Below are 14,389 nucleotides of genomic sequence, written 5' to 3'. Positions count from 1 at the left end.
TGGGGTCTCACTGTGTTACTGAGGCTGGTCTCAAACTCCTGGGCTCAAGTGATCCTCCCACCTCAGCCTCCCAAGTAGCTGGGATTATAGGTGTGTGCCGCCATGTCTGGCTAGGATTCATGACTTTATTTTCCACTGTGCTAGGTGCCAAGGAAATGGTATTCTAGTCCTCAAGATATTTAGAGTCTTATAGTGGGAAATGACATGTAAACAATTATTCTCAAATAATCAATGTGCTGTGTTCACTGTGTCCTTTAGTGATAGAAACAGATCTGGTGTCCTTTCTCTTTTTTGAGGCGGAGTCTCACTCTGTCACCCAGGTTGGAGTGCAGTGGCACGATCTCGGCTCACTGCAAGCTCCACCTCCTGGGTTCACACCACTCTCCTGCCTCAGCCTCCCAAGTAGCTGGGACTACAGGTGCCCGCCAGCCCGCCCGGCTAATTTTTTCTATTTTTTTAGTACAGCCGGGGTTTCACCGTGTTAGCCAGGATGGTCTCAATCTCCCGACCTCGTGATCCACCCGCCTCAGCCTCCCAAAGTGCTGGGGTTACAGGTGTGAACCACTGCACCTGGCCTGTCCTTTATTTTTCTGAGCAATCCTTTGCTCAAGTCCTCTATAGGTTTTTCAGGTCCAGGTTATAACTCTTCCAAATTAAGCAAGCATTCTCAACACATATGTCCTACCTACATACCGGGCCAAATGAGAAACCCTCCAAATGCCTGGGTTAAGCCTTTTAGCCATAAAGTCTTTTCCACCAGAGCATCAAAGTCCATGGATGGCCGGTTCTGAAGCAGAACAGCAACTATTAGGGTCCAGGGGCTCAAAACCATGTTTTCAACTTGCAGAAGCTCTATTTTGTAGGCAACTTCAGTGACAAAGGCATGCATGTCCTCAGACTGTTTCTGAGGAATGTATCTAAAAGGAAGAGCACAGAGCAACAAATTACAGTTCTGCTACTTAGACAATTGGGGATGGAAAAAGACTGACCTTTTAGAAGGCTTCTCATACTTTTTGCCAACTGAATTCTCTCAGGTCAGGTGCAGACAGTATTCCTTTGCTTTACTATGGTGTAATCTGACCATACATTTCTGGAATATGCTCTTGAGAGGTGGTAAAAATACTGAAGGGGTCCAGGGTCCTATTAGTCCTGGTTCCAGGTAAACAACTTTTGTTGCTTCCTAAATAGGATACATCATTTCTCTGAGAATGGATGCCTGCCCCAGTAGACTGAATTACTGTCTTTTCAGAATCTGTAGTGCACTGAACGTATCTCCATTGTGGAACACACTTATCAGATTATATAATAACTATTTTATACTGAATGGGCGCCATTCAGTTTGTCTGACTTCATGCATGGATTACCACACTTTGAACAGTACGATAAGGCCTACACAGAGCTGGCTGGAGCAGAGACACACACATGACCTAAAAATTGCCACACAGGTGGCTTAATGAGAAAGATGCAGCCAGTAAGGGTGCCCTGTACTAGGTAATAACTTGCCAACCCAATTTGAGATCTAAAGAGAGAAAGCCTGTGGCAGGAAAAAAACTAACATAAGCTTCTGTGATGACTAATGTAGCTGCTGGGAAACTGCTGAAGCTACAGATAAGTTGCAAATGATGTTGCAAGCACATGAGGCCTGGAGGGGCAGATGGTTTGTCTCCCTTACTTGTCCAGGTATATTTCGCTTAATTAAGAAAACTCATATGTATATCTGTGTTCTGTATCCTGAAAGAACCTAATATATTTTCTTGCCCATAAAACTATAACCTTCTTGAGACTAAGGATTCACTCTCATTCATTACCATTATGCAATCCTTTCTAGGGTCAAAAATAATAGTGCATACTTTGGGTAGCCTAGCAATAGTGCTCAACAATTCCTGCACATATCCTTGTTAATAATGGCATTATTTCTTACCACTTTAGTTCCCCTGAGAAACATGATCATGGTCTGATTTTGCATATTTGACATACATATCTTACAGCTCATCACTTTTTTGGGACAAACACATAATTCTTCGTTAATTGAAGGTTTCCACTGATGAAACAGCATTTCTGATCATTTTCTCTGTGATCTTAAGTAAACCAAGAGAAGTGGTCAACTCCAGAATCGCAACTCACACCTTTGGATTTTAATCCTCATTTCTAAGACAGTTGTTAAAACACAGGTCACACCTTGGAACCAAGTTATATGAGCTCCGACTCATCCTCCCAGCTGCCAAAGATCGAAGTGACACAGGATCTCCAAAGTACACATGGATGCTTCCAAAATTTTCAGAGAGAATCCTTCTGGCTTTCAACAACCCCTAATAATACAGGGGAAAAGAAAACGAAAAGTGGTAAATTTAGAAATTAGTTGGTGTGTCAGTCAGCACATTCTCTCAATTAGGCTAAAATCAAGCTCACGTACAGTTGTCGATTCTTTTGGTTTAGGAACCCCTAGAAGTTCATACACATAAAGAGTTTCTTCCAAGATCTTATCATAACTGATACTAATTGGGACAAGGTAGGTATCAAAAACTTCTCTTTTAAAAAATGGCTCCATCACAATATTCAGAAGACCTGCAAAACACAGGGAGAAATGCTTCATCAACATATTGAAGAGCAGAGCAAACATGGGCACATAAACAGAAAATACTAAAAGCATACATTATACACTAACCCCGTAAATATCAACAGTTACACATTTACACTTGAAAAGAATATCTTGTTAAATAAAGTGTCGAGTTGTATGTAGCAGCTGATGTCTTTGGGTTTGTATTTTTCCTTTTAATCTGTAGTGACCTACCAAATTTAGGAGTCAATGTCTTGGCAGAGCGGCTTCTTGTCCCTTCGAGGAAAAATTCAACAGGAGCATAACCATTCTTTAAAGAGAAAACAAACAAAATACAAAACCCATTGCCTACTCTCAAAACGATAAATGCTTCTTTTGATTCCTTTTCCCAAGCTCCCTCCCAAGCTTCCTGAACAAACACAGCTTACAGTGAAAATTAAACAAGAGAGTCATACAGATTAAACCAACTGCTGCGGTAATGAACAGTTCTTGAGGGAAAGCGAAATAGCTAAGTGTTCTATTCAGAAGTTAAGAGTTTAAATGAGCAAACATCAGTGAAGAAAATATGGCTGAAGAGTACTTGGGAATTCTTTGCATTTACCCGTAACATAGTTTTTACGTATTCAGAGAACACAGCCCAGTAGAGTTTATTGCCACCAAAGGTACGCCGCATGAAAAAGGCACCCGACATTCGTAGCAGCTCACCAACCATTTTCATTCCCAGGAAGTCTAAAAAAGAGGGGATAATATTTATTTGCAGATCTTGATCTTGAAATCGTCTATAAAGATCTAAACTTAAACATTCTTATTTTTCATTTCTGTTTTATTGTTTTATTTTATGAGACAGGGTCTTGCTATGCTGGCCAGGCTGGTCGCAAACTTCCTGGCCTCAAGTAGTCCTCCTGCCTCGGCCTCCCAAAGTACTGGGATTATAGGCATAAGCCACTGTGCCTGGCCTAAACTCAAACATTATTAAGAAAGATTTCATAAATGTAAGATACTCCTATGATATTATTATACTCTGACATTAAAAAGCATAAGAGATATCTAATAGAATTATAGAAAAGAGGGGATTCTGTGGGGCAGGTGCTCACTGGGAGGTTACCTTTCGCTTCTCCATACACCACTCCATTTACAAGTAGGTCAGCTAGAAACCACGGGCAACAGCAGAGCAACATCACAATGACATGATGTCAATTTCTTTAGTCAGTCATGCTGCTGAGCCTGACAACAGACCAATCTGTGCCCTACATGCTCTGGACAGCCAGGCCAAACCAGCTCTCATCTTTTTCCTATCAGGTAAAAATATCAACTTACTTTTGTTGGAAGAGATTAAATAAGGCAAACCTTGTAAGAAAGGAAGATTGCTACCAGCAGTTTTAAAATAGTCTTTCTCTTCGTTTCCCCTAATTTTCAAATAACTTCCTCACAAGTTTGTTCAGATGAAAGTGCTTTTAAACTGCTTAAGTTCTTGGCAGTTTTAACCTTACCATTCACTGCATTTATTAACAAAGGTGTATACTTGAATCCCGGCTTTCCTGGCTACCCTAAAGGGGAGTGGATAAACAACTTATATGCCTTGGCAATCCTACTTTTAGGAATTGATCTTACAGGAATAAAAGCACTAATATAAAAATATATTATGACATTGTTTATAACAGCAAAACTACTAAATTATGAAATATCCACATTGCTGAATATTATACAGCTATTAAAATTAATGTTAGACATGAAGTTAGACCCTTAACTTATACCATATACAAAAATTAACTCAAAAAAACCAAAGACCTTAATTTAAGACCTGAAACCATAAAACTCTTAGGAGAAAACATAAGGGAAAAGTTTCATGATCTTGGATTTGGCAATGATTTCTTGGATCTGATACCAAAAGCACCGGGAACCAAAGAAACAAATAGATCAATTAGACTATATCAAAACTAAAAACTTCCTTGCATCAAATAACACAATCAACAGAGTGAAAAGGTAACCCATGAAATGGAAGACAATATTTGCAAATCATCTGTCTGATAAGGGTAAATATCCAGGATGTAGAAACAATTCCTACAACTCAACTAAAAAACCCGCAAACAACCTAATTAAAAAATAGGCAAAGGACTTGAATAGACATTTCCCCAAAGATATACAAATGGCCAATAAGCACACGAAAAAGACGCTCAGCATCACTAATCATTAGGGAAATGCAAATCAAAACTACAATGAGATACCGCTTTACACTCATTAAAATTATTATAAAATAAATCAGAAAATAACAGGTGTTGGCAAGGATGTAGAAAAATGGAACTCTTGTGCACTGTTGGTGGGAATGTAAAACGGTGCAGCTGCTACGGAAGACAGTATGGTGGTTCCTCAAAAAATGAAAAAAATTACCACAAGACCTAGCAATTCTATATATACCATTTTTGGTATATATGTAAAAAAATGGAGAGCAGGGTCTTGAGCAGATGCGTTTCCAACTTCAAAAAGGAAGGAAATTCTGACACATGCTGCAACATGGATGAACCTTGAGGGCATTCTGTTAAGTGAAATATGCCAGTCACGAAAGGACAAGTACTGTATGATTTCACTTCTATCAAATATCTAGAGTAGTTAAGTTCATAGAGACAGAAAGTAGAATGCTGATTGCCCAGAGTCAGGCGGAGGGTAGAATGGGAAGTGTGTTTAATGGGTACCATTTCAGTTTTGCAAGATGAAGAGTTCTGGAGATGGAAGGTGTTGATAGCTGCATAACAATGTAAATGTACTTAATGCCACTGAACTGTATTTTTGAAGATGACTTAGATGGTAAATTTGATATTATATGTATTTTATCACAATTAAAAATAAACTTAAAAAAGTTAGATCTATTTATTGCCTAGAGAGGTAGCCATTAATATATTACCAAATAAAAAAAGCAAAAGGCAGGTAATACCTGTAAGTAGTACAGTCTCATTTTTAAAGCCTACACTAAAGAACCCTGTGTGCATGAACTGCAGATGTCTGTTCAGGCACAGTGAAGCACAGGACGAAGGACATAACTCAAGTTGTTCAGTGCTAGGACTGGAAGAAGGGAGGAGAGGCTATTTTCATCATCATCTTCAAATACCTCAGTACTGCTAGAATATGCCAGTGAACTTTTTAATTTTTACAGTTAAAAAAATAGAAAATACGTACCCATTCCTGCTGCTATAACTGGCACAGGCAAATCATAGTTGTATAGAATAAAAGACAACATCAGGAAGTCAATGTAACTTCGATGACTAGGTAGCAGAACAACAGGATGCTCCTGGATGGCTCTTTGTAGCTTGAAAGTAAATGTTACATTTTGAATAAAACTTCAGTTGTCATGTTATCAAATCACATCTCAAATCAGAAAACGGAAGAATAAGTCTATGTATAGAGGGAATACCCATCCTCTTTTTCTGCCTTCCTACCATACACATAAACGATTTGCTCTGATAAGGTAAAAGTACTGTTTCTAGTTAAACAATTTCACATAACGCAAGAATATTAAAAACGCAAATTTTTATGGGTCAGAATAATGGTAACAGTGACGATCGTTAACACATATTAGTTGGGCACTATATTAGCATCATTTTATATACAGTTGTTTTATGTGCTGTGTCTAATACCACATAATTAACAAGGTCTAAGCCTTAGCTTCCTTGTTTGTAAAATGGTCATGCATCTAATAAATGGTAGAGCTGTGAATAGAACCCAAGTCACTGACTTAAAAAGCCAACTGTTAACCACTGTATTGAATTGGTTGGTTGTAGTATGAGAAAACAAAGCTTCTCTTGGAGAGATTAAAAAAAAAATCTACAAATTCATAGGACAAGGTGAGAAGAATGGTATTTCTCTATGTGCTGGACTCACTGCCAGGGTGAATGGGTGTCATGTGGCTGGGAGGGATAATTTGAGTTTCCAAATATACTCCTCAGGCCATCAACCTCAAGATTCACTGGTATCCATGTGTTACCTGCTTTTTTGAAATCTAAATGTAACAGAGGCCAGGTAATCTATGATCATCACTTAAGACATGGCTCACCAACACCCTTGGTCCCAAACACTGTAACAGTCTCTGACAGATTCAGGGTATAAGTCAGCAATCTCGAAAACAGTCAGGAGGAAGAAGAAATATTTGACAGGAAAGTAAATGACTGAATTAAAACAAAATATTAAAAGGCACGAGGAGGAAGGCAAGTGAAGTTAAGAGCTTTCCTAGGAGGAAAAAAAAAAAAAAGTAAAAATAATCTCCATAAGGAAAGCTCTTTATGAAATTAGAAAAGTCATCATTTGGCAATCATTAACATAATAACTAATTCTGGTAAAAATCAGCAGTGGGTGCAAAAACGAGTAGGGTAAAGAATGATGCAAAACAGGATATTTAGCCATTCTCAAAGTGTCTTTTCACTATGTAATTAATGAAGATATTCATTAATTATAAAGGAAAAAATAATAACTTTACAGCAGAGAAACCTGGCAGTCATAACCATAACCAACTGATGGAAGTGAAACATCTCCAGTAATGAAACCAACAGGCACCATGTGCTGCTGATACGACGCACTGAGAAGAATGCATCGCTTCCAGGGTATTCCTAGCAAAGGTACACAACCTGAGCCTAATACTGAGATAACATCACTCAAATACTCACATTCAAACCATTTCACACGTCAAAATAATTAGCCTGTTCTTTAAAAAAAAAAAAATTTTCATGAAACACAAACACAAATACTAAGGAATTATTTTAGATTAAAACAGTCTAATATGGAAGTGGACAAAGAAGAAAGTTGAACACTTTCTAGGATTTCTAGTGCAACACATAAGCTAGGATTTTCTTTGGCTAGACAGGACACGACCGGGACAACTGGTGAAATATGAGTCAGGTCTGTATTACTAGTATTGGATCAATGTTAATTTCCTTATTTTGATACTTGTACCATAAGATAATGTCCTTAATTGCACGAAAAACACAGCAGAGTATTAGAAAAAGGATAAAGGAAATGCTGTAAGGGAATCTAGGTGAAGTATATACAGGAATTCTTTGCATTTCTTTTGTAACATTACTGAATATCTGACATTAAGTTAGTCTATAAGTCTTAAGTTAGTCTGAAGCCTGTAGGTCTGCAGTTAAAGGGAAACCAAAAGCAGAAAACAACCTTCAGAGATGCACATCCTCTTCTGCCTAGACTGGAGGCCTGATGATTAGGCCCTAGGCTTTCGATGGACCAAGTGAGCTGTCCCTGAGTTGTTTAAATTGTGAGGGGTTGAAAAAGAGACTGTTTTATTTTGTTTGTTTAAGATGATACTTTTTTTTTTTTTTTTTTTAAACAATCAATACTCACTTTCTGAATACCTTCTTCATTTACACACACCTTCGAGAAAATTTGTTTAAATATTTTGCTCAGGGTGAAGGCAAAAAACCGAATGGCTCCAAGACGCAGTTTGTGACTCATTTCATCTAAAATCTCACTAACTTCCTCTCGGAGGACATCCACAGATTGAAGGGATTCCTTGGAAAGCTAAAAGGAAAGGAAAAGCAGGAATAATTTCTAACAACAACAACAAAAAGAGAGAAAGCTTTACTCAAACCAGTATGACTAATTCCAAATGAATTAATCTTCTATAACTCAAATATAGTGTCTTCTTAATTTAAATTGATACAACTTCCCAACCCAGTCATAGTAGATAAATGAGCCTATTTAAAGAAGGTTAAAGGCCAGAAATTAGAAGAAAAATGGCTTTCTAGGATAGCATTTTAGAGTGAAGAGAACACTTCACCTTTCCATTTGGTTTGTTAATAAGTTTACATCCAAACTCTCTAAAATAAGTTGCTGCCCATAGTCTAGTGTCCTAGCAAATAGTGGCTTCTCTCAGTGTTTTACTGCAGCGCTCCACCAGCTGGCTCAATGCTATTACAAGGTAATATACAAGATTACATTGAAATTATTGACTCAGACTACATCAGATCTATCAAGTCATGGGCACACAAAGCCCCAAACTATCAAAGGATAATTAGTGAAATAAAGGATCTCAAAATGGAACTTATTTTATTCACATGGTCCTCTAGATCTTTTGTAAACAAACAAAATGTTTGCTGTGTGCTAGGACTGTCAAGGGCCTGACAGTCAGTTTCTATCCTTGAGGAAGCCCTGATTTGCCCATTTTCATTGTCCCCCAAACAAGCACTTTGAAATGAAGTCTGTAGAATAAGTAATCCTTATGCTTCCCAAAGGAGAGTGCATTGCTTTAGGATGAGCTCAGAAGCTCAGAGGATGGGTGTTGGCACCCCAATTACATGTAGTGAAGAAGTATTTTATTCTTTTTTTTCACTGAGGTTAAATTCACACACTATAAAATTAATGTTTTTTTTTTTTCTGAGACAGAGTTTCGCTCTTGTTGCCCAGGCTGGAGTATAATGGTGCGATCTCGGCTCACTGCAACCTCCGCTTCCCAGGTTCAAGCGATTCTCCTGTCTTAGCCTCCCGAGTAGCTGGGATTACATGCATGTGCCACCATGCTTAGCTAATTTTGTATTTTTAGTAGAGACAGGGTTTCTCCATGTTGGTCAGGGTGGTCTTGAACTCCTGACTTCAGGTTATCCACCCATCTTGGCCTCCCAAAGTGCTGGGATTACAGGCGTGAGCCACCGTGCCCAGGCAAATTAATCATTTTAAAGTGAACAATTCAGTGGTATTTTGTACATTCACAAACGTTGTGTAACCACCATCTCTATCTTGCTGCATATCCTATCTTTTTTGGGGGGCTCAGTTCAACAGGGCTAAGAGTGAGGAACTGGGATAAACTCTTTCCTCTTACCTATGTTCCTTTGTTTTACTCAGAGGTTACCTGAAACAGTGATCGTACCAAAAAAAAAAAAAAGTTTAAAAATATAGTCAGAAGAGAACTCATACTGAATGGACTGAAGACTAAATGAACTGCTGAGGAACTAAGACACTGGCCACAGAATAATGGGAAAGTCTGAATGAGAAGTAAAGGGAGGATATGAATTAAAGCAAAAAATGTTCTCCCGAGACGCAAAAGTCCTGGACCTATGTTTTTTGTTTTTACTAATTAGCATTCCACTTTAAAAAAATTGTGTTGGCCGGGCGCGGTGGCTCACGCCTGTAATCCCAGCACTTTGGGAGACTGAGGCAGGTGGATCACGAGGTCAGGAGATCGAGACCATCCTGGCTAAAATGGTGAAACCCCGTCTCTACTAAAAAATAGAAAAAAAAAATCAGCCGGGCATGGTGTAGTCCCAGCTACTCAGGAGGCTGAAGCAGGAGAATGATGTGAACCTGGGAGGCGGAGCTTGCAGTGAGCCGAGATTGAGCCACTGCCTCCAGCCTGGGTGAGAGAACGAGACTCTGTCTCCAAAAAAAAAAAACAAAAAAAAGGAAAAAAATGCATTAAAATACACATAACATAAAATATACCATTTTAACCATTTTTAAGTATACAGCTCGGTGGTGTTAAAGCCTCAGACCTGTTTATAGACCAAATAGAAGAAGTCCCCCTGAGAGAAAGGCTGAAGATAGAGGAAAGGTAGCAGGTGCATGCCAAAGGTCTCAGAAGAGGCTGGACCGGATGGCTTCCAGACCACAGGGGTGTGGCTAGCTGTGACCAGGAGAGCAGGTGCCTTGTCTCTGAGACTGGACTAAAAGGGACAGATGGAAGAAGGGATCCTGAGGCTGCAGAATGTGGATCTGTATAACTCACCCACTCTCCCAGGAGCAGCCAGACACCTGGTTATAGGAACAGAGAAGGTGAGCTGGCAGATTCCAGGCTGCTTTTTTTCCTGGTCAGTCTGGAAGGAAAGATTACAAAGGAGAATTAAGGACGTTGGTGAAACAGCTACTCAGATAATCCTAACAATGGCTGGATAGGCAGAGGGCAGAACCAAGGGAAAATGGAGGAATCAAGGGACTGGTAAGAGGGATGAAGGGGCAGACAGAAGAACTTATGAAAGAGATCAATGAGGAACATCTAACATGAGATGTCACAGAATAAAACCAGATGTCACAGAATTCAAGGTAAGATGATCCTGAAGAAGAGTGTCTAACATAACAATAAAAGACACAGAAAAGATAACGTGGAGATGAATGGGCCCCTTGGAGATCCATGGTAACCTTTACTAGATAAGCTTCAGCAATCTGCTACAATTGGGACCTGAATGGAAAAGGAAGACACCACATGTACCCACTCTTCTGAGAAGCAGGAAAAGTAGGGAAAGAGGGAAATAAGGCAGAATACATGGCCAAAGGAGGACTTTCCCCTAGATGGAAAATCCTGGTGCCAGCTTGAGCCAGTGGAAAGGGCTGATGGGTAGGAAAGACAAGACCCTTGCGAATTAGAATGAAACGAATAGATCAACAACACAGGTGAACAGGCTGGCTTGCTTGAAGGAAATGCTTTCTCCATGATTGGAGCAGAGCAGAGGACAACCTGACCTCTTATTTCGTGCAATTAGGCTTTTCATTTGCCCAGAAGATACACCTTCATAGAAACCTAATATAAAACTCAACAGATGAGCAATAGTCTTATAACTAACTCCTTGTCTCATTTTTCTGACTCTTCAGTCTCTTCTCCACATTATAAACTTGAGCCATCTCTTAAATGCAAAAGTAATCACATCTTTCCTTGGCTAAGACCCCTTCAATGGTTACTACTGTATTCTGTGAGATAAAGGCAGACTGAGTTAGGTGGCAGCAGAGGTGGAAATACATAGACAGGAAGCGACATTTAAGAGAGCAAATCAGCAGTCTTAGTGACTGATAGTATATGAAAGAAAAGCAAGAAGCTGAAGATGGCATCCAGATTTGTGGTGGTATGGTCAACCAGTGCGTGGAGGGGCCATTCCTGGAGACAGGGAAAACTGGGTGGGGGTAGGAGGTAATATCTCTAGACACCTGGCTCAGGGGTAGGGGTGGGAGGGGTAAAGAGTTTGACTTAGACACCTTGAACTTGAGGTGCTTTGGAATTTCCAAGAGGATATTCTAGTAGACATATAAAAACAGACACATGAAACTCAAAAGAGATCTGGGCTGAAGGAATAGATATTATTTATCTATGTTCTTATTATGTTATGATTTACTATAATAGGGAGATGTCAGCATAAGGAAGGTACTTAAAATTCTGGCAATTAATAAAACTGCCCAGTGACTGGGTAGAACAAAACCAGAGGCTGGAATAATATCCTGATGAATTCCATCATTTAAAGAGACAGGCAAAGGAAAAGCCCCCATAAAAGCAACTGAGGAATGATTAAAAAGATACAGGGCTTAGGGTGATGGTACGGTATCATGGAAAGAAAGGAGAAAGAGCAAGAGCCAAAGGCTATGACAGCTTTGAAACAGGTAGAATTTACCCATAAGGAAGTCATTTACAACCTCAGAAAGAGCCATGACAGTGGATGAGAAACCAGATTCCAGCAAGTTGAGTAGTAAATGAAGGGTTAGGAAGTGTGATGGTAAGCATGGACAACGTGGCCAATTTTGAGCCAGGTACAGTGGCTCACACCTATAATCCCAGCACTTTAGGAGGCCGAGGCAGGAGGATCCTTTGAGTCCAGGAGTTCAAGACCAGCCTGGGCAACATGGCGAGATCCTGTCTCTACAAAAAATTTTAAAAAACAAAACAAAAAAAGCTGGGCACGTTGGCACATGTCTGTGGTCCAAGCTACTTAGGAGGCTAGGGCAGGAAGATTGCTTGAGCCCAGGAGTTCAAGGTTACAGTGAGCTATGATCATGCCACTGTACTCTAGCCTGGGTGACAGAGAGATCCTGTCTCTAAAGAATAAAACAAAACAAAAAACCCCCCATCAATTTCTTAAAAGAGGAGGAGAGAGGTAGAGGTAGGGGAAGAAAGAGACGGGCAGTAACTAGAGAAGGCGTGGGGCTAAAGGATGTAGGTCTATTTAAGCTGGGAGAGAAGTAAATATGCTAAATGCTGATGGGAGAAGAGCTAACAAAGAAGTAGTTGAAGAAATATGAAGCGATAGGACAGCAAAGTTCCTGAGGATGAGGGAGGGGGTGGAATTCAGAACAAAAGAATAGGGTAGGGATTAAACTCAAACAGGAGAAGGGGTTCCCTCTATTTTAACAGGAGAAAATAATGAGTACTAGATGCAGGTAAATCGGTAGATTTGATCACAGGAAGTTGAGAGAGCACGAATAATAGTTTAAATTTTCTTTGTGGTTGGGGGCAGTGGCTCATGACTGTAATCCCAGCATTTTGGGAGGCCGAGGCGGGCGGATCACGATGTCAGGAGATCGAGACCATCCTGACTAACACAGTGAAACCTCGTCTCTACTAAAAATACAAAAAAAATTAGTCGGGCATGGTGGCTGGCGCCTGTAGTCCCAGCTACTCGGGAGGTTGAGGCAGGAGAATGGTGTGAACCCGGGAGGCAGGGCTTGCAGTGAGCTGAGATCGCGCCACTGCACTCCAGCCTGGGTGACAGAGTGAGACTCTGTCTCAAAAAATATATATATATATTTTTTCTTTGCGACACAGGAAGAAAAACCATCTGCTAAGAGTAAGAGGAGGAGGCAGGGTTAGAAGTTCAAAGAGAGTGGGGCTGCTAAACCTGTCATTTTGGAGAATGAAAAACAATTCACTAGGGAAACAGAATTACTGGGGAATATGGAAGGCCCAGTTGTGCTGCCTAATCATGAATTTGTACGATTCCAATCTACCTAGTTTATGTGATTTTTCTCAGCAGCACAGACAAGTCAGAGAAACACTGGCCTGAATAAGATCTTTTAAATCGGTAACACTTAACCTGTGTGTGCATTAGAATTATTGAGGAGCTTTAAAAAAGGCAGAAGAAAGGCTGGGCGTGGTGGCTTATACCTGTAATCCCAGCACTTTGGGAGGCCAAGGTGGGCGGATCACCTGAGGTCAGGAGTTCGAGGCCAGCCTGGCCAACATGGTGAAACCCTGTCTCTACTCTACTAAAAGTACAAAAATTAGCTGGGCGTGGTGGCAGGCACCTGTAATCCCAGCTACTCGAGAGGCTGAGGCAGGAGAACTGCTTGAACCTGGGAGGTGGAGGTTGCAGTGAGCCAAGATTGTGCCATTGCACTCCAGCCTGGGGACAAGAGTGAGACTTTGTAAAAAAAAAAAAAAAAAAAGTAGAAGAAAGAGAGAGAGATGCCTGGGTCCTGTCCCAGTCCAGTTAAATCAGAATCTCTGTAGATGGGACCATGGCCTCAATTTTTAAAATTCCTCAATTTTAAAAATTCACTAATTCGACAAATATTGATTGAATGTCTACTATGTGTCAGGCACTGGGAACACCACAGTGAAAAAAGAGACAGGAATTCTTGCCTTCATGGAGTTTAGCTCCTAGTGGATAATAATAGTAACTTTTGCAAAAGTTCTCCAAGTGCTTCCATAAGAAAGAACTGCTGTTGTTAGCGTCTAATTGATGAGGAAACTTGACTTCACTTATGAAATAGGCCCAACCAGATAAAACTGGATAGCTTTCCCAGGATATGTAAGGCCAATAAAAACAAAGGATTAGGAGCACAGCTCATATATCCAAATCAAGAAAACAGAGAGCAGAGATAAAAAACGTTCCCAAGGCCACAAACCTGATTAAACTCCAGTTAAAAGTTAAAAAAGCAAGATCTCTACAGGTCAGCCTTCGAGCATGAGAGGTAAATTTAAAGCCTGTAGTCCCAGCTACTCAGGAGGCTGAAGCAGGAGAATGGCATGAACCCAGGAGGCAGAGCTTGCAGTGAGCCGAGATGGCGCCACTGCACTCCAGCCTCGGTGACAGAGCGAGACTCTGTCTCAAAAAAAGCTGGAGGTAACAGGCAAAGTCA

The 14,389-nt window shown here is 40.3% G+C and overlaps 1 protein-coding gene across 2 annotated transcripts in view; it reads right to left on the bottom strand.

The window, feature by feature from the left end:
* The window catches only part of GNPAT (glyceronephosphate O-acyltransferase), a 37,786-nt gene that overhangs the window by 10,252 nt on the left and 13,145 nt on the right, over positions 1 to 14,389 (bottom strand). For both annotated transcript variants that reach the window (XM_011965690.1, XM_011965697.1), the window contains 7 exons: positions 7,901 to 8,077; positions 5,729 to 5,858; positions 3,159 to 3,286; positions 2,792 to 2,867; positions 2,414 to 2,565; positions 2,179 to 2,309; positions 694 to 917 (listed from right to left, as the gene is read on the bottom strand). In XM_011965690.1, coding sequence (XP_011821080.1) covers positions 694 to 917; positions 2,179 to 2,309; positions 2,414 to 2,565; positions 2,792 to 2,867; positions 3,159 to 3,286; positions 5,729 to 5,858; positions 7,901 to 8,077 — 1,018 coding nt within the window. The remainder of the gene's footprint in view (positions 1 to 693; positions 918 to 2,178; positions 2,310 to 2,413; positions 2,566 to 2,791; positions 2,868 to 3,158; positions 3,287 to 5,728; positions 5,859 to 7,900; positions 8,078 to 14,389) is intronic.

The sequence above is a fragment of the Mandrillus leucophaeus genome, unplaced genomic scaffold (genome assembly GCF_000951045.1).
Source record: "Mandrillus leucophaeus isolate KB7577 unplaced genomic scaffold, Mleu.le_1.0 Scaffold1186, whole genome shotgun sequence".
NCBI classification, from domain to species: domain Eukaryota; kingdom Metazoa; phylum Chordata; class Mammalia; order Primates; family Cercopithecidae; genus Mandrillus; species Mandrillus leucophaeus.
Note: the sequence above shows the minus strand (reverse complement) of the source record. Positions and strands in the feature narration are given on the sequence as shown.